Consider the following 24,985-nt stretch of genomic DNA (forward strand, 5'->3'; position numbering starts at 1 on the left):
AAGACCCAACACAGCCATAAATAAATAAATAGATAGATAGATAGATAGATAGATAGATAGATAGATAAATTTGCAAAAGAGCTAGAGAATTCTGAACAAACTGAATCTGAACACTTTTAGAGAAAATCAGAATTTCTTTTTCATGGTCTGCTCTGCCCAGCATATGGGGTGACCCTACTCTCCCACCTACCACGCTTCCTCCCTCCTCTCCCCATGGTTCCTCAATGAGAGTCCAGAAATAATTTGCAAATCTTCAGTTGTTCTTTTCCTATCATGAGCAAAGTGTGCTCAAGTCAGCTGCTGATCTCACAGAGAGTTGCATTAGTAAAGGCATTACCGTTTGGGTCCCAATTGTGTTTGGTACCCGGTTATTGCAGTGCCAAGGACAGGAAGACAGTGCCCTCTTTGGGTAGTTTTCCTATGGGGTCTCAAGGGGGTCATGGGTATGGAGACCAAGGCACTCTAGTCTTTCCAGGACTTTCCTGGTTTTAAAACTGACAATCCTGGGTAGCAGGAAACCTGAGTCTCAGGCAAATTGGGAAGGTTTAGCCTCCTACCGGGCCTAAAAACTTATTCGTGACATTTTCCACCAGACCCTAATGAGGAATGGGTGTGTTTAAAAGGGAAAGTGGTAAGTCGGGAAGTGCATCTCAAGACCACTAGGCGGCGCTAATAACCTCTTGAAGACCTTGCACACCTGACGCCAGAGTCCTTTTGAGAAGGCAGGTTCTAAAAACCATAGTAAGGAAGCAAGATTAAAAAGAGCAAAATGTCACGGTGGATCCCTCATCTTGAGAGGATGATCTGTAACTGTGCCGTGTTAGATTTTTGGCCAGATGTATCCTCAGATCGGTTTTACCAAATTAAAAAATTGGGGGAAAAATATGCCTGCTGAGTCAAGTAGTCAAGCCCCCCGTGTTAGGGGCTTGTCCGCCAGACTCTGCGGCCCCATAGGTGACGTGGAGGAATGAGCAGGCCTCCCCATAATTCAGATCAAACAGGCTATTGTAATTCACAAGTCCACACAGAGGAGCTGTGGTCTTGGCTTGGCTACTGGTGGGCTCAATACAGAGCTTCTTCAAATGACAACATTGCAGATCCCTGGCAAATGAGGAGAGGCTCATGCACGAAGTTTCTAGAAATAGGCTAAGTGCTGCCTACTTCAGGGTTCATCCTTCTGTGTGACTGATGTGTGGTTGATCCACTGAATCGTCTTAGGGAAAGGTTTAGGATTCCCATGTGGAATCATTAGCTATATTAGTTTTCTATTGCTGCTGTCACAAATTACCACACACTTGGTGGCTTAAACCAACTCAGATTTATTATTTGACAGTTCCACTGGGCTAAAACTAAGGCACCAGTGGTCCTCCGTTTCTTTCTGGAGGCTCTAGGGGAGATCCATGTCGTTGCCTTTTCCAGCTTCTATGGGGCACCTGCATTCCTTGGCTTGGGGCCCCCTTTTCTCCCTCTTCAAAGCCAGCAGCATTCATCTCTCTGACCATTGTTCTCTAGTCAAATCTTCTCTGACCACAGCTGGGAAAGGTTCTCACTTTTGAGGATGCATGTGGTCAGACTTGGCCCACCTGACAACCCAGGGTAACCTCCCCATCTCAAATCCATAACCTCCGTCGCATTTGCAAAGTCCTTTTTTGCCATGAAGGTAACATATTCACGGGTTCTGAGTATTGGGATGTGGGCCTCTGAGGGGCCATTATTCTGCCTACTGCACTGGCAAATAGACTTTGAACTTGTTCTTTCACATTCTGTCATTGTCACCCCAGGCCATGGCTAGAATGAGTTGCGGTCAAGCATAGACCTACTTGGAAAGTTAATGGGTGGTTATTTTCCTGGCTGCTTCTGAGATTGCCCACCGGTCCTTAACCAATGCCTTCTCGGACTCTGAAATGAGAAGGGCAAGTCCAAAAAGTCCTTTTTCTACCGCAGGCAGTGGTCTTGCTTTGTGTTCAACACTCTGGTGTTCTTATTGAAAGCTGTTTATGGCCAAGCTGAGGCATTTGGTTCTATCTGCCTTAAAAATCCCAGACCCAAACTCTTTTGGCCACATGACAAGGAACAGGCTATGTGGGCTGTGATGGACTGGATTAGAGTAGTTTTGACAGGATCTTTCAAGGAGTACTTTGATGCTGCCTGCCCTGCTGGAAGAAGAAGTGGGCTGTCTGCACAGCTTTGCTGGACTCCCCAGTTCTCACAGGTAGATGCCAGCCCTGCACTGCTGTGTGTGTCCGGGAAGGGGGTGCTCTGTTTTTAACCCGGCAGGAAGACTGTTTGCCTCCAAGTGTGGGGCTAGGGGATGCAAGACAAGCTCACTGTCGTCTTGACTTCTAGCAAGAAGGTTTCCTAGGGAGGGAAGAGAATATGTAGCACACAGCCAGAGGCTCCCTCCATGCCCCCAGCCCACTTGGCTACCAAAGTTGTCCCCCAGGACTGTGAAATGTCCCAAGCACTCTTTGTCCTTTGCACTTTTCACTTGCTTCTGCTGCGTGTTTTATTATCATGGATTCCTGCAAGTCGCCTCCAAGTCACCTTACTGAAAGGAGGTGGGGTAAAGCAAACAAGCAGGCTACCCAACCAGCGCCCTTTGTGCTGAGGAGCGGCCCTGCTGGAGCTGGAGCCTCTCCATTTGGACATGGGCCAGTGTCCAGAGTGGGATGAAGAGGACAGCCTCTAGCTGATTCCTGGGCTCAAATCCGACTGTGAGACCTTCTCACCTGCATAATGAGATAGTAATGGTACCTACATCTAATAGGGTTGCTCTCAGGATTCACTGAGTTAATTAAAGGAGAGTGTTTAGAACTATGACTTGCAAAGAGTAAAGGCTATGTAAGTGTTAGTTGCTATCTCATCATCATCATTTCATAAAATAGCCATTTTGTTTCTAATGACGTTTGTAAGTGACAGATCTGGAATCTGTGAACTTCTTAAGGCCTTGGGGTGAACTATTTTGAGAAGATGAATCTACTTAATGTGTCTTCTTTTTCAGAATGAGAGGTGGGAGCTGAATTCCAAGCTGATACTTACTAATCACATTGATCTTTCCAGCCCTAAATTCCCCAGAGGAGGTGTACACTCAAGTCTGCCAGGGTTTCTCCCAGCCGATGACCTAGGGGATACCTGGAAGGTTTTCCTATTTGGGACAGAAGCTCTTGCTGTTCTTTTTGACCCAAAGGGTAATATGGAGGATCAAACAGAAATCATGGCCTTTGTTGAGGTCAATTTAAGGATTTAAGGGTGAGCAGGTCATGGTTTCTGGCCCACTAGTGCGGTGCCCTTTGGTCTGGAGTGTCTGTCACACCCAGAGATGGGCTATTCTGGGGTGGCTTTGCCACCTGAATTGCACCACCAATTTTTTAAAGTTTTTCATTATTTTATTTCTTAGCTCTCAGTGATACTCTGCCCTCTTCCCTCTCTTTGTGCACCTCGTGGTTATGATTGTTAATCTTAAGAAAGTACTATGCAAATATACGTATATCCGCATTACAGTTTTTTAAAATCTCAGCTCTTTATTGACGATACTCAAATAAGGTAGGTAATCTGATAAGGAAAAAAACAGAAACAAACCCCAAATCAAGCAAGAATACCGAAAAGAATTCAAGGTTTTCATCTTCTAACTTAAGAGGAAGGGGAAGGCACTTAGTCGGTCTTTCCTTCTGCTGGTGTCCAGTTTCTCAGGGCTCCCTCAGTTTTCTGAACCAAGCGCCACTAGAGGGAAACAGGAAGTTGACACATATTAATATGTGAAAGTGTGGAAAGGTGAGTCTCAGCCTCCCCATGTGGATGTGTTCTGATTTCATTTCAGTTTGTTTATTTTCTTTCTTACCTAGAGCTTCAGAGGCTGAACCTAACAGTGTAGAATAGATCCTGACTGAAATACTGAACGATTCTTCCAGTGGCTATGGTTTAACATGGGCTGGTACCCAGCATCCACAGTATCCACAAGGGAGGACAGTTTCTTTATTTATCTTTATTTATCTTTATTTAATTTAAATTAGTTTTTATTTTTATTTATTTTTAAAATGTTTAATTGAGGTATGCTTGACATATGTTATATTAGCTTTAGGTATACAACATAAAGATTCAATATTTGTATGTATTTTGAAATGATCACCCCAAGAAGTGTAGCTAACATCCCTCACCACATATAGTTATGACATTTTCTTCTTTCTTGTGGTGAGAACTTTTAAGATCTACTCTCTTAGCAACTTTCAAGTATAAAATACACTTTTATTAACTGTAGTCACCATGCTGTACCTTACATCCCCAGGACTTATTTATTTTATAAATGGAAGTTTGTACCTGTTGACCCCCTTCACCCATTTCACCTCCCCCTGCCCCGCTGGCAACCACCAATCTATTCTCTGTAACTCTGAGCTTTGTTTTGTTTTAGATTCCACATATAAATGAGATCAAATGGTATTTGTCTTTTTCTGTCCTCAAATGCCCTCAGAGTCTATCCATCTTGTCACTAATGGCAGGATTTCAATTTTTTTAATAGCTTAATTATATTCCATTGTGTATACATACACCACATTTTCATTATCCATTCATCCATCGGTAGACACTTGGTTGTTTCCATATCTTGGCTATTATGGATAATGCTGCAATGAACATGGGACCCTTGGTTGTTTCCATATCTTGGCTATTATTGATAATGCTGCAATGAACATGGGGGTGAATATATCTTTTCGAGTTAGTGTTTTTGGGTCTGTCACACCCAGAGCTGGGCAATTCTGGGGTACAGTTGCTACCTGAACTGTACCACCGATTTTAACTGCTTCTCTTTCCCGAAGGTGGCCTGACAGCCGGGAGGGGAGATGCTGTTCCTGTGTTAGCTGGCTCTGCGCAATTTGGGGAGTTTGGCAGGCTTGTCTTAAACTCCCGCCTCCTTTCCTCACCCCAGAAAGCCTCAGCCTCTGTTCATCTGTTCTCCCTCCCCGGGAGCTGATAATCCCAACTCCTCAGCATTCAAGAGATCAACTACCTAGTCTGATCAATGGGTTACGTTCATCTGTGCTGATGGTCTTCTGATTAAGGAGGAACAAAGCCCCACTTCTAGGTTACTAGGAGGTCGTTAATAATGTTTTTGACCCTCACAAAAAATAAAGCTCTCATCTGAGTGGACAGTAGGGTGGCCAGCCGTCCCACCTTGCCTGAGACTTACTAGGGGGGATGAGGGATTTCCGACTTTAAAAATCACGGTCCCAGGCAAACCGGGTCACCCAGCGATTGTCCTTTTGGGCGGGTGAAGAAAGCAGCCCCAGGATGGACAGGCTGGGGAGGAGATGGGGCCGATAAGGCTGGGCTTGCTGATATCATCCCCGGGGGTGAGGCGTGGCTTCTCTGTGTTTAAAGGAACTCCCCGTGATAAGGAGCTTCTTAGAACTTTTGAGGACAGTGACCCTTGGCTCCACAAGGTGAGTTTTCCTGGAGTGACTTCCGTGGGCGTGACTGTGCTCCGTGATGCTGCCAGGGGAGCTGGAGGAAAATGAATGTGTCATGGGCACTGCCAGGGAAAAGGCAGTTAATCGCCGGCTCCACAGAGGCTGATGCGGTCCTCCCTGGAGGGATGGAACCTACAGAAAATAATTAGCAAACAGTTTGGTACTAAACCAGGCAGAGCTGACTCTATTGTCAGTGAACTTCAGTAAAAGCAAAAAGAAATGCCGAACAGAGAGTCATAGAAAAGGATACAGAGCTGGAAAAACTCACTGACCTGATCTGAGTAGGAGTGAGGTGATAGCAGGTAGACAAGGGGGATTTCGGGAAGGTGATGTGGGATATTTTAGGATAGCATTTAAGGGGGGTAACTGGCTTGACTGGCCGGCATATATTAGATGGTGGAGAGGAGGCGGGGGGAGGGGGGAGGCAGAGGAGGGAAGGAGGGAGTCAGAAAGGAAGGGAAAGGGGAGGCAGGTGGGGGGAGGGAGGAAGGAGAGAGGGTGTAACAGAATGTTTCCGCCTGTCAGGCATCGTTCTGTGTGTTTTCTGCTTAACGTCTAATTCGTTCTCAACCAACATGGAGGGGCAGGTAAAATTAAGCTTATGCTGTAAATGAGCAAAGAGCTGCGCTGGAAGGTTAGGTACTTTGCCCTGGTCACACTGCTTGATAGCAATGTAGTTGGAATTTGCACTTGAGCAGCATTCCAGCGGAATGAGCTAAGGACAGCGGCATCTGGGTTAACCTTATCCAGGATACGGGAAAGGAGGGGCTAGAAAGCCCAGGTAGAGAGACCCGGCAGGAGGCCGCTGTAGGAATCTGGGTGGGAGGCTCGGAGACCCCGGCAAGAAGGATTTCAAAGGAGGAAGGCTGTGCTGGGGTCTGAGTGAAGTTCAGGAAAAGGGTGAGAGATCTGGTTTTCATCGTGAGGACCTGGAAAGAAGCTGGGACCATTAACTGGATCCAGTTTACAAGAACTCGAGTGATCTTTGTTCACCTAATCCTGTTTGGGTTTTTGGGCAGGTTATTTATTAGTCTCTCTGTGCCTCAGTTTCCTCATCTGTAAAATGCAAGTGGAAATAGGACATCTTACAGGAGTTTGAGAGGATTGAATCTGATCACGTCCATAAATAGTTTGGAAGGATACTTGAAATCAGAGTTGGTCTTCAAGAGGTGTTAGTTTTTAAAAATCACCTTCAAAATTGCTGATTTGGGAGGACATTTTCTTCAGAAACATTCTTATTGGACAAGGAAGAGATGGGATGGCTTGTTTCTCCCCCAGTTAGTTAGCATAGCCTTTCTCCACGTGGATCTGCAGTTCCAGCGTGTTGAACGCCAAGTCCTGATGGAAGAGTGGTTGCTTTCTTCTCTCATTACACGGGACCCACTCTCCCCCAGGTGATCACGGACAAAAGACAGAGGCCGTTGGTGTCATTTCTTGAAAAGTAAGCAGCTTCCCTGGGCTTGTCAACCCTGCCATCGGTCAGGTGCCGGTTCTCCTGATGCTCTTTCTTCTGGACTTTTCCCCAAGAGGTTGGTGTAACTCCCAGACACGAATGCCAGGCCAGGGCCCTGCTATTTTGCCTCCTGGCTAAAGATCTGTTTGCTTTTGCAATTAAGGAAAAGACTTCAGTTGTTAATTCTCACTTGGAATAGGAGGTGTTAGGTTTTGGGGGGAAAAAAAATCAGTGCTTCTTTAAGGCCTATACGGTTTGGCATGAAAATCACACTAATTGAGCCTTGTTAAAAAGTACCCTAAGTTCCATAATTGTCTGTTCTGGGGCTCTCAGATTTGGAAGAGTAATGATGATGATGGAATAGCTGCCTTTATTGGGTGCCCAGGAGACTCAAGTGTATCACACAGAGATCTTGCGAGGCATAGGGATTTTTATCCCTATTTTTTAAATGGAGAAACTGAGGCTCAGGGAGAACAAATGAATTGCCCGAGGCCACTCGATTAGTAAGTAGTGGGGCCCAAGTTCACACTGGCTCTCCCTGGCCCCATACCCATTCCCCTGGACCATGTTGTCTCCAAGAGACCTCATGTTGCTCAAAATGGAAACTTCAGTGTCTCTGGCAAATGGAAAGAATTATACGTTTTTTTCAACTTACAGATTATTCAAAATCAGGAAGTCTCTGACTGATTTATATACTGCATTTTAAGCCAAACCGCTAGTCCAAGAGGCTTGGGGGAGACTTTGCTGCCCATGACTTGGGACCTTTGGGCTCTCTAAAACCATCCCCCCCTCCCTCTCTCCTCTCCTCTCCTTCTCCATCTCCATCCTCCTCCCCTCCCCCCACCTCTTCCCCTCCCCCTCCCTCTCGCCCACCTTCTCTTCTTTTCCCTCCAGTTGGATGCCACTCTCCTTGGGTGATCTCTTAGTAGCGAGAAGTTGTGAGCTTCTAAAAGGGAAAAGTGCATGGACATTGGCCCGGCAAAGAAAGAGGAGAGAGGCCCAGGGAGGCACTTTCTGAAGTGGACCAGGCTCCAGGCGCATGGGAGAACGGGATTCAGGCCCTTAGTCATGTTTGGAGTGTTTACTGTGTGCCAGGAACTCCGCCAGGGCCGGCAGGAGCCGCCCGGATGAAGGAAGATGGGTCCCGGACTCCGGACCCGTGTCGAGGGTTAGGGACGTCCTGGCTCTCCTGCCTGCTTCCACATGGGAGCAAGAAGAGACCCAGGAAGAGTGTCCCCCACCTGTCCCACAGGCCTTGTCGCTGGGTTGGGACAGTTTCCCTGGTCCTGACCTGCTCCAAAAGGCAGGCGGACATGGTGGGTGCAGGCTGGGGGGTACGTGTGCAGACACTGCACCCACATTTCTCTTTACAAGCAGTAGCTACTCCAGTGCCCCGAGCTCACGGTGGTCCCCCTCCCGTCCTCCTGGGGTTGAGTTTAGAGCACACACATTCCACGAGAGGTGCTCGTGCAACCCTGACGTCATCTGTAAAGAGGCGTGTGCATGGGAAGGACGGCCTCCGTGGACCGGGAGGGCTGACTCCCCGGCTTGGAGGCCGGCTCTTTGTGCTTGGCCGTGCTGGGCAGGTTCGATTGCCAGGTCCCAAAGCACGCGAGGCTGTCGTGCTTTCTGCAAAGGAGCCGGGAGGAATTCAGGGAAATGTGTAGGCGGGGCTTGGAGGGAGAAGTCGGCTCCCACCTGGTTGGCTGCAGCTGTTTCTCTCTGGCTGTGCTGTGTCCAGCCTTCAGCTGCACCAGCTGCCAACAGAGGAGCGTTCTGGCCGGCCCTTCGGACCACGTTGTTCTTCTTGGGGGAGGACTGATTCTGGTGGCCGCCCGTGGCCTCCCACATCAAACTGTCTTCTGACTCTCGCCTCCTCAGATCAGCTACTGATTTTATTCAGCCTCAAGTCTCTCCAGAACGTTGGAAACACACGGCCCATCATTACTCACCGGTTTTCTCTGGGTCCCTGGGATGGAGCCAAACAAATTAGCTGTTTGCCCCCAGATCCCTCCTGCTTTTCTGCAGGGACAGGAACACTCTCCCGCACACAGGATGGACATCCTACCTCCTTGGTTGAAAGCCAGTTCTCAGAAAGGGGACACTTAGAATATTTCCAATGTATTGCCTCTTCCTTTATCTTCCCTCCACCCCCCAAATCGCTTTTTCATGACATTTACATAGAGTAGGGACAAATGCTTCCTTCTCAGAATCTGTTTACCATTTAGGCCCTCATGGAGTTTTCTAGAGAGAAGGTAGGGACCAGAAGGTGGGGAATCAGGTGGTGGGTGCATGACCTGTTCTGGTGGGAAGGTCAGGGAGGGGTACTAGGGAGCCACCAGGAATATCTTGAGGGGGTCATCACTCCTTGGTCAGGTCTGGCAGGGGGTGGGCAGGGGGTGGGCGGGTCCCTCAAAGGGAGTGGCGAGTGGGGGTCATTTTAGTGGAAGGTGGGGTGGGTGGGTCCCCTTCCATGTAACTCCAGACCAGCAGTGGAAGGGTCGTTTGGCGGAAGCCAAAAGCACTGAGAGGAAATTTTAAAAAATGCTCCCCACAGATTCTAAATGGAGTAAGCATGCAAAGAGTAGGTGGGAGAGGCTCTGATCTGAAGAGGGTCTGCTGACCTTTGTAGTGACCTTTGGACCTTTACACCTCAGGCTGTAAGGGGGACCCAGCAGAATTACCAACGTTCTTGAACGCCGCTGCTGGGCTCAGTGGCGAACGGAATTTCTCAGAACTTTCTCAGAACGCGTCAGAGGCACCAATGTTTTTCTTTTGAGAATGACCATCGTGCTAGACGCTCAGCAAAGTTGCATTTGAAAGGCAGACCTCCAAATCCAGGTTACCCAAGTGCCTGGGTCTTCACTGGAAACAAAAGACACTCTGATCTCTTAAACTGCCTAATTTGATTTTATCAGAAATGTATACATACAAAATTTCCCCATAGGCTGAGAACTCTGCTGAGAAATCTTAGCCCAGAGTGTAATTAGCCTGAGAGAATTAGCATCAGAAAATAAAACTGCATATGATAAAACGTCCCGATCATGGAAACGGTGTCGGTTATTCACCCCTCGTGTCTGTGTGTTTACCCCATCATCTTGTCTGGTAATGACTGTGACCAGAGCGATACTCTCCCAGCGTTGCCCAATCATGGGCGGTGGAGACGGTGTGTCTTTGCCTTTATTTTTGCTGGCACACCCCAGCACTGAAGCACATTAAAGTAATAAAATTAAGCAGCAAGGCGTCCGAGTCACTCCCACCATGTTCCCGTAACCCCCTCATGTACAACAGGCTGAGACAGAAAAAAAATTTATTTTAGCGCAATTTAAGATGAGGCAACACTGGATATGTAAATCCTGTTTTATGGGCAGTCGTGGCAGCTGGCTAATTCTTTTAAGCTGCCTAACAGGCTTCAGTCCAGCAGCTGCGCTGGCTTGGAACAATTCTGTTTGAAGGCCACACGGGGGGAAATGTACAATCACGGCTTTCATCACAATCTTCTGGGCTGTGGGCGCTATGGCCGTGCAGACCGTTGTCCCACCTTCCTGGCACCCATGTTAAGTGCCAGTTGCTGTTCTGGGAAGGAACCTGTTAAGCAGGCTAAGTTTTGATGGAGTGGATGACACAGGCCATTGGAATATTTTAAAATATGAATTGCTCCTACCCCCTTTTTATTTCTCCTAAAGAAATAGCTGCCAGGATTCAGGAAAAGGTGAGAGCAATTTCAAGGGAAAACCCTGGCTTGAGTTTGAGACCATGAAAGAGACAGAGTGAGGCAGAGAGCCCCTTGCAGAGTAATTATTCTCCAGAGGCTGCTGTCCCAGGCACAGGGTTCTTGGTCAAGGTGAGTTTCATCAAGAAGCCCGGTGGAGAACGCCTGGGCTCCGCGGGAATCTTGCTGCCTTCAGAACGAGTTATTACAGGATTTCCAAGGTCAGAGACACAAGGGAGATGGAGAAAAACAGTTGCCCCACTCTGAAGAACTTATCTCAGACTTTGCTGAGCTTAGTGTAACTACTATAAAAATAAGAGGTTTAAAAGCTGCAGAACAAGTCAGGACTGGCCAAAATATGTGCCTTTGTGTCCCAGCGCTTTCATCCCCCCTTCGCCCCGTTTTTTGGCATGACTCTGCCCAAACCTACAGTGGTTAAGAAAGCACCATGATTTAGGAGGGATCCCCAGCAGCAAGCCGCTGGGAGTTTTATGTAACTCAGCTCTGCGCTGTTTCTTTTTCCAGGACAGAGCGAGGAGGAGACGGGGCAGCCTTCAAAATGGCCATAAGGCTATGGGACCAGGCGACCAAGGGGCCGTCTGCAGGGCAGTTGTTATATGACTACTTGGATGCTTGGGTCCTAGCTATGCACCTCCCCCACCCCTCAAGCTCCAGCAACTTCAGACTCCAGCTGGGGGAATTCTCAGCCCTTCCCTCTACTAGGGGGGAAGGGAGAGCTGGAAGGGTTGGAGGGGGTGAAGCAAGTACCCAGAGCTTAGGGGTCTCTGAAGTCACTTATCTGAATCTGTTGGTGCCTCTTCATGTGTATTAAGTTCACCCTTTATCTTTACACTTATGCAGCTGTATTTATCAACTAGGAGGTCTTGCAAGTCTTCTTATCTACAGATCATCCAACTGGGGGGTTTGAACCGTTCTGTCCTATGCATTGATCATAACACTGGGCCAGCCTTTCCTCTTGTCCAAGGCGGGGCTGAGGCCACTGACCACAAGCATCACATCACCCAAGACCCACTGAAACTGACTCTGCATTTTTTAAATTAATATTTTTGCTTCTTTTTTGTATTAAAATAAAACATGCAATAAAGGAAACAAATCTTAACTAAGACTTAGTCAATTCAGTGTAGCCACCACACAGCTCAAGCTATAGAATGTTTCCACCACCCAGACGCCTCCCTCCCATCCTTTCCAGACAATACCTAGCTTCCAAAGGCAACTGCTCTTCTGATTCCCATCGCATAGAGAAGTTTGCCTGTGTTTGAACTTCACCTACATTGAATTATGCAGGAGTCTTTTGAGTCTGGTTTGTTTCCCTCCACATTATGTATGTGAGATTCATCCACATTGTGGCTTGTAGTAATAGCTAATTTTTTCCACTGTGGTATCGTGTCCTACCATATGAATGTACTATCATTTATTTATTCATTCTATTCTTCATGGTGTCTGAGTTGTTTCCAGGTTTTGGCTATTACACTAAAGCTGCTAAGAACATTCATATAAATGCTTTTTGTGCTCCTAAGCACTCATTTCTGTTGGGAATGGAATAGCTGTGTCATAGCATAAATGCATGTTTATCTTGTGTAGATAATTGCCAAACGGTTTTCCAGAGTAGTTGTACCAATTTGCACTCTCACCGGCAATGGATGGGAATTCAGTTGCTCTGCATTCCTGTCCACACTTGATATTGTCCGATCTTTTCACTTTAGCCATTCTGGTAGGTGTGTAGTGGAATCGATTTGTGGTTGTAACGTGCATTGCCCTACTGGCTAGTGACGTTAAGAGTGTTTTCATGTGCTTATTGGCCATTTGGGTTTTGTCTTTTGTGAAGAGGCTGATCAAGTCTTTTTAACATTGGGTCTGGGGTCTCTTATACTCTTCTTTTATAGGGACATCTTGTTATTAACAACCTCTCCAGGTGACTTAGGAACCTAATGCCAGAGAACCACCTCTGAAGTTCTCTTTAAGTTGCCAGTTTTCTTAAGGCATCATTTTCCTTTCTTCAATTCCCAAACCACACACAGCTCACTTTCTGCCTTGTGTCCTTCTGTTATTCAGGTTATAGATTCACTGCTTTCCTCTCAACTTGCCTTGAACTGCATGTGGCAGAAATGGACTTCCTGGATTAAATATGGCTGTGTTTCTGTCCTCGGAGTCTGGCTGAGGCTCCTGGTCTTTCCGGCAGCATTTTGTTATCACTGTAACCTTGCCAGAGACGCATGGGGTGAAGAAAGATGGGAAGAGAAAGAAGAGTGTGGGAACTCCCCCAGGAGGACAAAGCCCCACGGCTCCCCTCTCTTCTCCAACGCCTGCCTTCCTCCTCTCCCAGGAGCCCACAGGAAGGAGGATGTCTGTTCAGTATTTTTCTGTGCCTGTGTCTCGGGGATGTGTGTGTGGATGTGACCTGCTTGGGTCATCAGGGAGGCACTGTTTCCTAACCTTCCACCCTCAGTGCCAACTGTGCAACAACCTACCATCTAAGTACAAATGCTCCCCAACGGATGAGAGGACCTAAAAATTTTACAGTGTCCGGGGGTCTAAGAACTCGTATAATCCAGCCTTCATTCTAGAGATGAAAATAGTAGAGCATATTGGGGATGGTGTCTCCGTGGGAGAACGTGCTGGTCTGTTTTTACGCATGATCGTCCGGGAAAGAGAGGTGTGTTTCTTCTAAAGAGAATGGAGAGATGGAGGGAGGGAAAGAGCATGTTTTTCTTTTTTGCCTTTAGTAGCAAAGGGGGTTCCCTCTTGCCGCTCTTTCCCTCTGTGTACTGCTATTCAGAGGCCTGGCGTGGCAGGAAGTGGTGAGGTGGTGGGAAGGAGAACAGAAAATGCTCAGTGAGTGCATCATGTGTGTCCGCCCTCCCCCTCCCCAGCTCCCACCTGGAGGCTGGGGGAGGGGGCCTCAGAGGGCTGTTTACAGTATCATCACCATTAACGAAAATTCCTCATGATTTTGTGTGCATGCATAGCAGAGTCTGGCATTGATAATTGTGAGACTGGCTCTGATAAGGATTTCTTTTTCCATTTGTAGGCTGGTTGTGATGGTGAGAGTATTGGAAATTGCCCATTTTCTCAGCGTCTCTTTATGATTCTCTGGCTAAAGGGCGTTATATTTAATGTGACAACGGTGGACTTGAAAAGGTAAGACAGGGTTTCTGCAGTATTGAAGTAACTGTACCTAATTCCCTATACACACACACAGCACACACACACACACACACACAGAGATGGAGACACACACAGGCATACAAACAGACATACATGCAGACACACAGAGACACAGACACAGAGACACAGACACAGAGGCACACACAGACACCAACACACACACACAAGCACACACACACTTCTAGGACCCATGGGCGATATCGCAGGCACGTCCACCCTGGGTCAGGACCCTGCATTGAAGCGGGAGTAGTGTGGGCCACGCAGTAGTTACAGAACGGGATCAGACGTAATCCAGAAGGAGCAGGAGTTGAGGGTGCGCCGTGCGTAGCCTGCTCTCCCAGCTATCGGTCAGCTGTGAACCTCTCAAAAGCCTGTCCGAGCACCACCCCTGGCTGATAACACTGGGGAGAGTTAACGTTTCACCTCCGTCTCCAGATAAAGGGCCACGCTTTCCTCGCCGGTAGGACAGTTTGTAAACCCACAATCGCCTTTGAAATTCTCAAGGGTGGTTTCTCTTAAACGGGGGAGGACACAATTCAGCCTTGGAAATGATCCAAACACTGGTGCTACCAACGCTGCCCTTCCCTCCCACCCAGGAAACCCGCGGACCTGCAGAACCTGGCTCCCGGCACCAACCCGCCTTTCATGACTTTTGATGGTGAGGTCAAGACGGACGTGAATAAGATCGAGGAGTTCCTAGAGGAGAAGTTAGCCCCCCCAAGGTGGGCCTCATCAAAACCCGTGTTCACAACTCGCTTGTCACTTCTCCCCGTTCACAGACAATTCCGTGTGTTGGTTTTCTCTGGCCATGGTACTCACTTCCCGAGTTGTACCTGTGATGTGCCACAGAAAACAGCGAGATTGGAAACCCTGAGCTTAGGTGGCTCGGATTTCTTTGCTCCGCACCTGCAGTTTGGCAATTAGGGGTCGACGGCAGGAAGTGGGGAGGAAGTAGGCCGGTGTCACGTGGGTGGGTCGTTTCTGCTGGAAGGTAAGGAGCGGGTGTTAGCACGCAGCATCACAGCGGGCTGGACCTGGAAGGGAACCTTCAAGTCCATTACCTCTATTTCAGGAGGGAGGGAACTGGACCAGTAAGGCCAGGTGGGGCCCCGCATCCCAGGATGAGAACAGTCTGTCCAGTGCTTTTCCCCTGGACGGCGTTGCTCTCAACTTTGAAGCTGGAAAGAGTAGGCAAACATTCAAGGGGCAGTTTTCATGTTTATATCCACTCAGAGAAAGTCACTTCCTCCCCCTCCCTCACATCGTATTCTCCTAACTCGAACGTGGCTGATCTGTGATACTCTCATTTTGAATTTTTCAAGGTACCCTAAGCTGGGGACCCAACACGCTGAATCTAACTCTGCTGGAAACGATGTGTTTGCCAAGTTCTCAGCATTTATAAAAAACACCAAGAAAGATGCAAACGACAGTGAGTCCCTCCCTTCTTCCTGTTTTCTGCTTTCTACGTGGACCCCCGCTCCGCCTCTGGTGCGGCTTCTCATAAGATCTTGGGAATTCTGACTCGTTGCACAGTGGGGAGGGACCTGTACGTAGAAATGAGGAAAAAGTACCTCTGACGTTGACACGTGGGTTTCAAGAGATTGAGTGCTTCTTCTAGAGGTGGGGAGCCCAGAAAACCACATTTTTAGGGGAAAATAATCACCACCAGGGATTCCTTGCCGCACCATGGGACTCAGTATGCATGAAGCTTCTACTGCTGCTTACTTCATTATGTGATTTCCATAAAGATTTTGGAATAAATGAATGAGTTCTAGAAGTAGCAGTGTTGTGTAGATGGCAGAATTACTTTCCAGGGAGAAGTGAGTCTTTTATTCAGATCTCGTAAATCCACCTCTCTCTTTCCCGAGTCTCCAATGCTCACTGGCCGTGTCTCGGGAAGGAAGGGACAAACTCCTTCTTCGGTATCTAGAGAGAGGTGACCCTAACTCCCATGGTTCATCTTAGTCATTTTTTGCCCTTCTGTTTTAGTTTATGAAAGGAACCTCTTAAAGGCCCTGAAGAAGCTGGATAATTATCTAAATAGTCCTCTGCCTGATGAAATAGATGCCTACAGCACAGAGGAAGTTACGGTTTCTGGAAGGAAGTTCCTGGATGGGGATGAACTCACGCTAGCCGACTGTAACCTCTTACCCAAGCTCCACATTATTAAGGTTTGTCCTTCCTCTTACCTCCGGTGCTGAATACATGAATGGGGCTTTGTTTCATTGTGTTTTGACTTGTGTTTTTGCCGGACATCGAAACAATCTAAAATGCGGACTCTTGAATTTAAAAATCTAGCTTGTTACTGTTTGAGGCAGGCAAGCCCCAAGTTTCAGATCTGTGGATGATATTCTCAGGTGTTCCTCAGAGGTTCTCAAGAAGCATCTGAGAACTTGGCTCCCATCCCTCCATCCTCACTGCTTCTCTTTTCGAGTCTCAGCCCCAGAGCCTAAAGAAAAGCTATGTGAAAGCAACTTGAGGGAATACATTGATTATACCTGGTGTTTCATGCTCCAGGCTTGGAGATGGTGTGTGGAATCTGCTAGCATTAAAATGTGAACTTGGGGAATTCCCTGGCTGTCCAGTGGTTAGGACTTAGTGCTCTCACTGTGGTGGCCCAGGTTCAGTCCCTGGTTGGGGAACTAAGATCCTGCAAGCCGAGTGGCCAAAACAAAACAAACAAATAAACAGACAAACAAAACAAAACAAAACAAATCTGAGCCAACCTGGAAAAAAAAATGTGAATTCAGTCAATTGTTGGTGATGGGCAGGGTAAGCCTAGCCCTGTCTAGGGACAAGAGACGGTTGGTTCCTAACACTGACCCCCTACAGCTGGGGAGCAGCTGATAACTCCTTGGCTGGACCTCTGCCAGGTTTGGCATCCTGTCTTCCCAGGTGGTTGACTTGGACTTGTGACAAGCCCACACTTGGACTCCTTAGTTATGGCTGCTGTCAGAAGTGCCCCAGCCTGTCTATCACTTACAGGTGTTAGTTGTTATTATCATTATCACTGTTGCTATGTCCTTGGTCCTCAGTTACCTCAGATGCCCCAGGAAGAAACTCAACCCTTGTTCTGGGGCATCTTTATTATTCAAATCCTACCAGGTCCAGAGCTAGGTCCTTGGTATAAGGATAGGGGAGATGGGAGAGAAGACACAGGGAAATACAAGCCAAGGACCCTGTGTTCTAATAACACATTTAATTAGCACTTAGAAATTTACGAATTAGGTTCACACAGTCTGTGGGATTGATGTCCTGTGGGCTACTAGCCGCCCCTGGTTACTGAAAGTCATTCCCTTGCCTTTCTCTTCCTTCCCTACTCCATCCCAGTCTTTGCCACATTTTTCTTCTTTCTTCTGTCTTCCCTGTTGTGCTCAGAGGGTACCAACTTGAAATTCCAGCCTTGAAGACACTGTTGATCCTGTAAGTGAACGTTCGTTTCCGTAGCTCTGCCAGTCCTCTGACATTTAAAATTAGCGAAAGCATCTCAACCCCTCAAACCTGCTACATTGGGGACATTCTAAATTGGACATTTGGGAGCCATTTTCCAACAAGTTATTTATGTAGTTGTGTTTGGTTTAGTCCCTTTACTGAATGTATTCTAATCATTGCTATGACCAGTGTGGCATCACAGAAGCACATGGAGGTTAGGGAAGGCAAGAGACACATACACACACACACACACACACACACACATATCAATTGCCACTTATTTAGCCCCTATAAAAAAAGATAGTTTAAAATGTCAGTAGAGGGGGTAAACTTCAGAGTAAAATAAAGCAGTCCATGGCTCCAATATAAGAGCTAACTGCAAAATCTTCAAAGCCAGTTAGCACTCAAAATACCAAGCAGCTTACTAATCTTCCAGGATGGAGCACTTCTGAAAGGAAATGAGAATCAGTGTAAAGGAATTGATGGTAAAAAGATGAGAGAATAGAGGAAATTTATCATTTATTCCCTTCCTGAAACCCAGCAAAAACATTATGAAGGACTAAAGCATTATCTCCACCTTTTATAAAACTAGAAAAGGATGGATCACCCACTCAAAGACTTAGAAACTTCAGCCAGTGTGAGGGGTCACAGAGCCTAGGCATGCTTCTCTAGATCTTCAGCAAGGTTCAGATGTCTCTAAAAGTAAATATTACAGCCCTGAAATGCCCAACCCAGACTTCTTTGTTTGAGGACAGGGCATGGAGCGGGCCACGAGAGAGGCAGGGACCATCCCTACAGAGCTGAGATCTCTGTGGGGGCAGAGTTGAAGGCGGAACTGTTCAGAGGCGCCATCTGTATCTTCACCACCATTCTCTAATGCAAAGGAACAGGGAGGGGAGGTGAAGGGGAGGAGAGAAGACAAGTGGCATTCTGCTTTGTGACTGCTGAGCGGAGAAAAGAAACAAGCTCTGAACGAGTCAAAGGAGAGACTGTAAATTATCTGAGCTTCACTTTTAGCCATGGTGACCGCTTCCTAATCTGTGAGCGTCAGGGTGGAAGATGCAGTAACCTTGACTTTGACCCTGACTCTAGCCCTAAGCCTAATGTGTCCCTGGGACAGAGTATAGAGCAGTGTTTGATGAGTGGGTGTTTGAGGGTAAAATCCATATTGGTCTACCTGCTGCCCTGCCTCACTCCCTTTGCCCGCCACACTGTTTTTAAGCAAATGGTAGGTCCAATAGAGCCGCCCATTAAAAGATGGTTAATAAGCAGAAAGAATCCAAGTGGGATTTCTATGTGGATAGAGATGATCCAAAAGGAGGGGGGAAAGGTTAAAGAAAGAATAAAAGAGGAAAAGACAGATGAGAAACACATATCTGATAAAGATTGCTCCAGTAAACCAAAGAATTTTTCAGACAGATACTTCTCTGTGGCCTCAAAAAAATGAAAGAGAACCTTTGGTGAAAATGCTCAAAGACAAGTCACAAGATACCAAAAAATGTAATATCACTAGGAAGATGAGAATTAAGCTGGTAGAACTAAAAAACACCCTTAAAGAAAATAATTTCAGAAACAAAAGTGATGTTAGAAGTAGCAAGAAGTGGAAAAAGACATTGCAGAAATTCATCAGACATCGGAGGATGGGCCTGAGAAAATTATCCCAAATCAAATGGAGAAGAAGCACGAGGTAAAGAGTAATTAGCGAGACCCCATAATCAGAAAAAAGAGAACAGGAAAGAAAAAAGAGAGAAAAAGAAGGCTCAAAGGTAAATTCTTTTGAACTAAAGGATGACCTGAACCTTTAGTTTAACATGTCATGATTAGAAAAATATTGCCCAGAACAATCAACACACTATCACATATTTGGTAAATTATTGAACTTTGAGGATAAAAAAGAACGCTTTGGGTGTCTAGATGATGCTGATGATGATAAAGGTGATGATGATAATAATAATAATAGTCATAATAATAATAATAGATAAAGCCACCTACACAAGGAGGGAATTCAGACTAGTCTCATATGTCTCTAGGACCACATTAAAACCCAGAAAACAGTGGTTTAATAGTTAAAGGATTAAAGGAAAGGATGTGTGATGTAAGAATTTTATATCCTTGTAAATTGTTGTTTTTACCTAGACTTCTGGTCTCAATGAAATAAGCACTCCTGAGCCATTTTTAAAAATAAAATTGCTATATGATGAAATAATAAAAAATGATAATAAAATGAGAATCCAGGAACAGAGAAGGTGTGTGGTATAGAAGGATTGGTGATAAACATAGAACCTATTTAAATCTAAAACGAGAACTAAGCCTAAACAGCAGTGGGAATTATAACTACTGGAAAGAAACAGTATAATAAACTTGGATGTTTTACACCATTGGAAGGAGGATAAGGGAGCAGAAATGAAAAGAACTGTAGGTATACTAATTTCCTCATTTGTCATTATCAGAGTAAGTAGAGATCATCTAAAGTTGATAAATCAAGAAGTAAAGAATTCTTATTATTTAAAGTTATATAAGAAACCACTGGAAGAGTTAAAACAGACCATAAACCTTCTAAACCACCAGAAAGGGAAACACACACACACATGAACACAAAAATATTCACAGAGGGGGCTTCCCTGCTGGCGCAGTGGTTGAGAATCTGCCTGCTAATGCAGGGGACACGGGTTCGAGCCCTGGTCTAGGAAGATCCCACATGCCGCGGAGCAACTAGGCCCGTGAGCCACAGCTACTGAGCCTGCGCGTCTGGAGCCTGTGCTCCGCAACAAGAGAGGCCGCGATAGTGAGAGGCCCGCGCACCACGATGAAGAGTGGACCCCACTTGCCACAACTGGAGAAAGCCCTCGCACAGAAACGAAGACCCAACACAGCCAAAAATAAATAAATAAATTAAAAAAAAAGGATTCACAGAAAGTTGGAAAACAAAGTATTACATTCATAAGATATGATACAAATACAAGCTTAACGTCTATGAAAGGCATATAGATAACAAACTTACTCAGAAATGCTAAAATAAAAAGAGGGGCAAAGCTAAACCAGGCAAATGCAAACAAAAGGAAAGCAGAATTCTTGACATTAACGTCAGTAAGTTTGAATTCAAGCAAAAGATGTTAATTTAGGAGGCTCTCTGAAAGCTCTATGGTCTTGTTTTACTGCATCAATAGCTCCTGGCCTCCAAAATCTGAGAAATAAGTCCCGAAGATCTTCTAATTGGTGATACATTCCATGCTCACGCCACCCAAACGTCCCAGGAGCCAATACAGTGGAAAGGAACAAAGCAGAATGGGCCGTTGTAGCCCTGGGTCCTTGTTATGGGATGAATCATGCCCCCCCAAATTTATGTGTTCAAGTTCCAACTCCCAGGACCTCAGAACGTGACCTTATTTGGAAATAGGGTCTTTGCAGATGTAATTAGTTAGGATGAGTAGAGTGGGCCCCCTAAGCCAACATAACTGGTGTCCTTATAAAAGGGAATTTGGACACAGACACACCAGCACAGGGAAAATGCCATGTGAAGGTTGGAGCTGTGCTCCCACAAGCCAGAAGCTGGGGGAGGGACCTGGAACAGATCCTTCCCCAGAGCCTTCAGAGAGAGCCCGGCTCTCCTGACACCTTAATCTTGGACTTCTGGCCTCCAGGACTGTGAGAGAATAAATTTCTGTTATTCCAAGCCACCCAAGCTTGTAGTGCTTTGTTAAGGCAACTCCAGGAAACTCATACTATCTCCAACAGTATACACCCTCCTTTGTGATGAATTCCCCAACGGTACCCTTCCAGCCAGAGGAAACATCTCACATCATTGTGTGTTCATGATGTTCATTCTCAGCTACCCTGTCTGTACATCCACTATTTCCATGAGGATAAGAATAAAGATATTTTGGTTCACGAATCTATCCTCTGCACATGGTGGACCCACAGTGAAATGATCCTGTCAGGGGCAGAATGATGGAAATCCACAGGAGTAACATACACAGCTATTTGGGATTTCAGGAGGTAAGGCTCAGCAAATAGGAAAAAGAGAGGGCACTTCACAGTGATCCTGGTACAATCTAAACTGAAGATCCAACATGAACCTCAGGCACCAAATAACACAGCAGCAGAACACAGGGAGAGAAAACTGCCAGAAACACAAAGAGAAATCCACTGGAGTACGGAGCAAATTCATGCCAGTGGATCACAAGGATCGTCTGTGATAAGTTGGTGGGCACGGTTGTGTAGACCCTCTGTTTTGAGTCCCACGCTCGGTATGCCCCGTGCAAACTCAAAATGCAACTCAGAGCAGCCCGAAAGGCTATAGGACGACATGGGAACTTGAGAAGGAGAATATATTACACGCCTCAGAAGAATGGATTGTCTGATCTAACTGCCTATGTTAGTGGGTTGTCCCTTTCTGACTATTTCCTCTTCATTTTCAGATCGTGGCCAAGAGATACAGAGATTTTGAATTTCCTTCTGAAATGACTGGCATCTGGAGATACTTGAACAATGCGTATGCTAGGGATGAGTTCATAAACACGTGTCCAGCCAACCAGGAGATAGAACACGCATATTCGGATGTTGCAAAAAGAATGAAGTGAAGTCGGGGTTTTTTCTGTCTCATCTCAGTCTTATGAGCTAGACTATGAAAAGAGTGTGTCCTTTGTGTTTCCCTCCCAATAACCATCCTTTGCAAAATAATGCCTATATTTTAACAGTGCACAGGCCATAGCGTGTTCCACTCAACACCAAATGATACATAGTCTTGTAATTTGTCAACTCACTTGTGTATCTGAATGATACCAGTATCTGTTGTTATACACACCAATTATCCAGTTTATATTCATTTATGTCTTTAACATTCTGGGACCTGCAACATATGCCCTAAATATCTGTAATCCACAATATTTAGGGCACGTGTTTTGCAGTTTAAGTTTCAAAGCAAATAAGGTTCGGTTCAATTCCGCCTTTATTTAAAAAATTGTATCTGTCTCTGATAGTTTTTAATCATGCCTAGCCTATTTTTTTCTGCTCTAAAATAGTAGTTTAATTTTTTTCGGAACAAAAATTCTCTTTTTATAATTACAAATTACACGCTTATTTTAATACTTTAAAACAATGTCAGAGGGCATAAAGAAGAAAGAAAAAAATCACCTAAACTTTCACTACACTTAGATAACTGCTGATAACTTATTGGTGAACATCTTCCAAATCCTCAGACTCTCTCTTTCTCACACACACATTCACACCGCACATAATTTCATGCCTCTGTGGTATTGTGTTAGTTTATTTTCAAGGACTGGTGAGGGGACCCCTTGGTAATGCCTTGATGGTCAGCCATAGAGGACCTAAAACAACAGATTCAGCAACGCAGAGCTCAAGAGGGCGCTTGTGGCCAAGTTTCACAGGGATGGAGAACTGTAGGGTCACAGACCCACAGGGACTTGCAGGGACAAGCGGGGACCGGAAGCCGTGGAGGGTCCCCACCTGCCTTGTTCCTGCCTCCGTGATGCCACTGCCCCTGGTTCCAAGGAGGGCATGGAGGAGGGTGCCTGTCTGTGTCCCTTTCCAGCTCCCTTTCGGGGGCCTTCTCTTGCTCCCCTCCTCTCACAGAGACCATACCTTCAGGAGGACTCCTGACATCAGCTGTGTGTTGCAGAATCTCCCTGCCCTGTGTTGAAATGTGGACCAAGCACACCTTGATCCCTTCTGATGGCCGCTCTCTCCAAGACAGAACACTGCGCCTCTTCGGCCATGATGCCGTGTAGGGCTAGCCCGGATCCTGTTGCTTCTCTGCTCTCTCTAGTGTCACTTCGAGGTCAAGCAAGGAAAATCCAGAGAGATTAGATTCATGGTGACTCCTCTTGGGCAGTTCTGGCAAATAGTCATGCTAGGGAGGGAGTGGAAACTACTGAGTCAAAAGAGTTTCTGGTTCATCTGTGACTTCCCCTGCCCCATCCGTGAGCCAGCCCCTCAGGCGCAGCTCCCTGTGGGCTGGGGCCCAGCTCCTAATCAAGCCTTGGAGGACAGAATGGGAGGCTGTTTCCATACTCATCAAGACTCGCTGGGTTTGAGTGTTATCTGCCAGGCTGTGTCCCTTTGACATTTGTACACACCTTCCAGAAGACCTGCTTGTCCAGTTGGTGACAGCATGTGGTTGATGTTAAATGCTCGTTAGAAAAAAAATACATACACCTGCTCACCGGGCGATGCATTTGGAAGAGAGGAAAATGCATTAACAGTAACCCTTCTGGGATTTAGTGAAAGATGTCTAGTAAGAGAAACAAAGTCTTTGAGATGGTGGCCACTTTCTCTCCCCTCTTGCTGGATGCTACGGTTTTACCAGGGGCGGCCGACCCCAGCCCTCCACTTGCTTTGTTAGCCATGTATTTTTGGAGGTTGTGTCTAGCGTGTGCCGCCATGATTCCTGTTTCACATCTGTTTAGGAGTCAGATTATTAAGATGAGTTTTACCATGTTACATTTAAACTTCGCAAATGAATTGACTACCCGATGTTACTAGTGCAAACTTTGTATTTTTAGAGGTTAAAGTAATCTACATAAACTCCGTGATGCCTTAACAATTAAATGAATTATAAAAATGTTTACATGGAACCAATATCTTTGATTTTTGTTTTTTTTACTTTGCATTCTCCACTGAGATGTGTGTGTGTGTGTGTGTGTGTGTGTGTGTGTGTGTGTATCGTTTCACCTGATCCCTTGCCTGATGGGAAAAAGTGTGGAGTAAGTCACAGGATATGATTTGCCCCAGGACACACATCACTAAAATGACCCTGATCCACATCATCCTAGGGATAGTCCTATACTATAATTCTCTTTTAAAAAGGTAGGATGGGATAGGAGTTAATACTTACAGGAACTTTAGAAGGGGGACCCCACTGAGATTTCAAGAAATAAAATGAATGGGAATGAGCTTCCTTTCAAATGGCAAGAGCAACTTTGAACCAGAGATTATCAGTAGTTGAATTCGAGATTATCTGTATTTGAATTGTGACCCACAGAGACATTCTAACGGAGCCTTAAAGAGGTCTGAAAAAACACGTGTGACCTGTCCTTATCCAGGTGGCTGAAATAGAGGCCCTGCGGACTGTTCCATTTTTAAGTGTATTTGTAGGAAATCGACTGGTTGCTGGCAGCCTTCCCCTCCCGGGGGCCCTGCCCTGCACACCCCCTTCATAGGCCCCTAGAAAGCTATTCATATGTGGGAAGGTGAGAAATATTCCAGGGCTGTTCAGCTGGCTTAAAGTCTTTATTAGGTGTGGTTTTTTTGAAACGACATACATTTGTTCTTCCAAACATACCATGCAGGATGCAAATACAGACAAGTTGTGAGTGCAGCCCTCCTCTGAGGCTGATCGTGGGAAGGTTCTCAGGCTGAGGGGATTCTGTTCTTGCTTTTAGTTGCCCAAGAGGCTGGACAATTCAGAAAAAAATAGCTTTACTTCTGAACATAGAATCTCCAAATGTAGGCTGAAAAAGAATATGTGTCACAAAGTTGTACTTTCTGGACACGGTCTAGCCAGTAGGGATGGAACGATAGAATTTAGCTCAGGAAAGAACTTTCAGAGACCAGAGTTCTCAGTAGGTCTCCTGTGATCTACGGGACCATCCCCAGGAATTCAAGGTATGCCCAAGTCCTCCTGTCCAGAAGGACAGACAGACACAAATGCACGTACTACATACATGCACACTCACATACATACACACAGACATACTCTCATACACTCACAGTCACAGAGACACA

General features: G+C 46.1%; 1 protein-coding gene across 8 annotated transcripts in view; it reads left to right on the forward strand.

The window, feature by feature from the left end:
• CLIC6 (chloride intracellular channel 6) overlaps positions 1-23,821 on the forward strand; it is a 44,334-nt gene extending 20,513 nt beyond the window's left edge. For 2 of the 8 annotated variants that reach the window (XM_036851809.1, XM_036851810.1), the window contains 5 exons: positions 13,674-13,783; positions 14,407-14,532; positions 15,133-15,239; positions 15,800-15,981; positions 21,661-23,821. In XM_036851809.1, the coding sequence (XP_036707704.1) occupies positions 13,674-13,783; positions 14,407-14,532; positions 15,133-15,239; positions 15,800-15,981; positions 21,661-21,822 (687 nt within the window). In that variant the 3' untranslated portion in view covers positions 21,823-23,821. Of the gene's footprint in view, positions 1-5,356; positions 5,433-6,222; positions 6,901-6,921; positions 6,989-12,697; positions 13,299-13,673; positions 13,784-14,406; positions 14,533-15,132; positions 15,240-15,799; positions 15,982-21,660 lie in introns of those variants that run through there. The other 6 variants (XM_036851812.1, XM_036851811.1, XM_036851815.1 and 3 more) reach the window with 6 other exon arrangements.
• Positions 23,822-24,985: the final 1,164 nt, after the last annotated feature.

The sequence above is a fragment of the Balaenoptera musculus genome, chromosome 4 (assembly GCF_009873245.2).
Source record: "Balaenoptera musculus isolate JJ_BM4_2016_0621 chromosome 4, mBalMus1.pri.v3, whole genome shotgun sequence".
Lineage (NCBI taxonomy): Eukaryota > Metazoa > Chordata > Mammalia > Artiodactyla > Balaenopteridae > Balaenoptera > Balaenoptera musculus.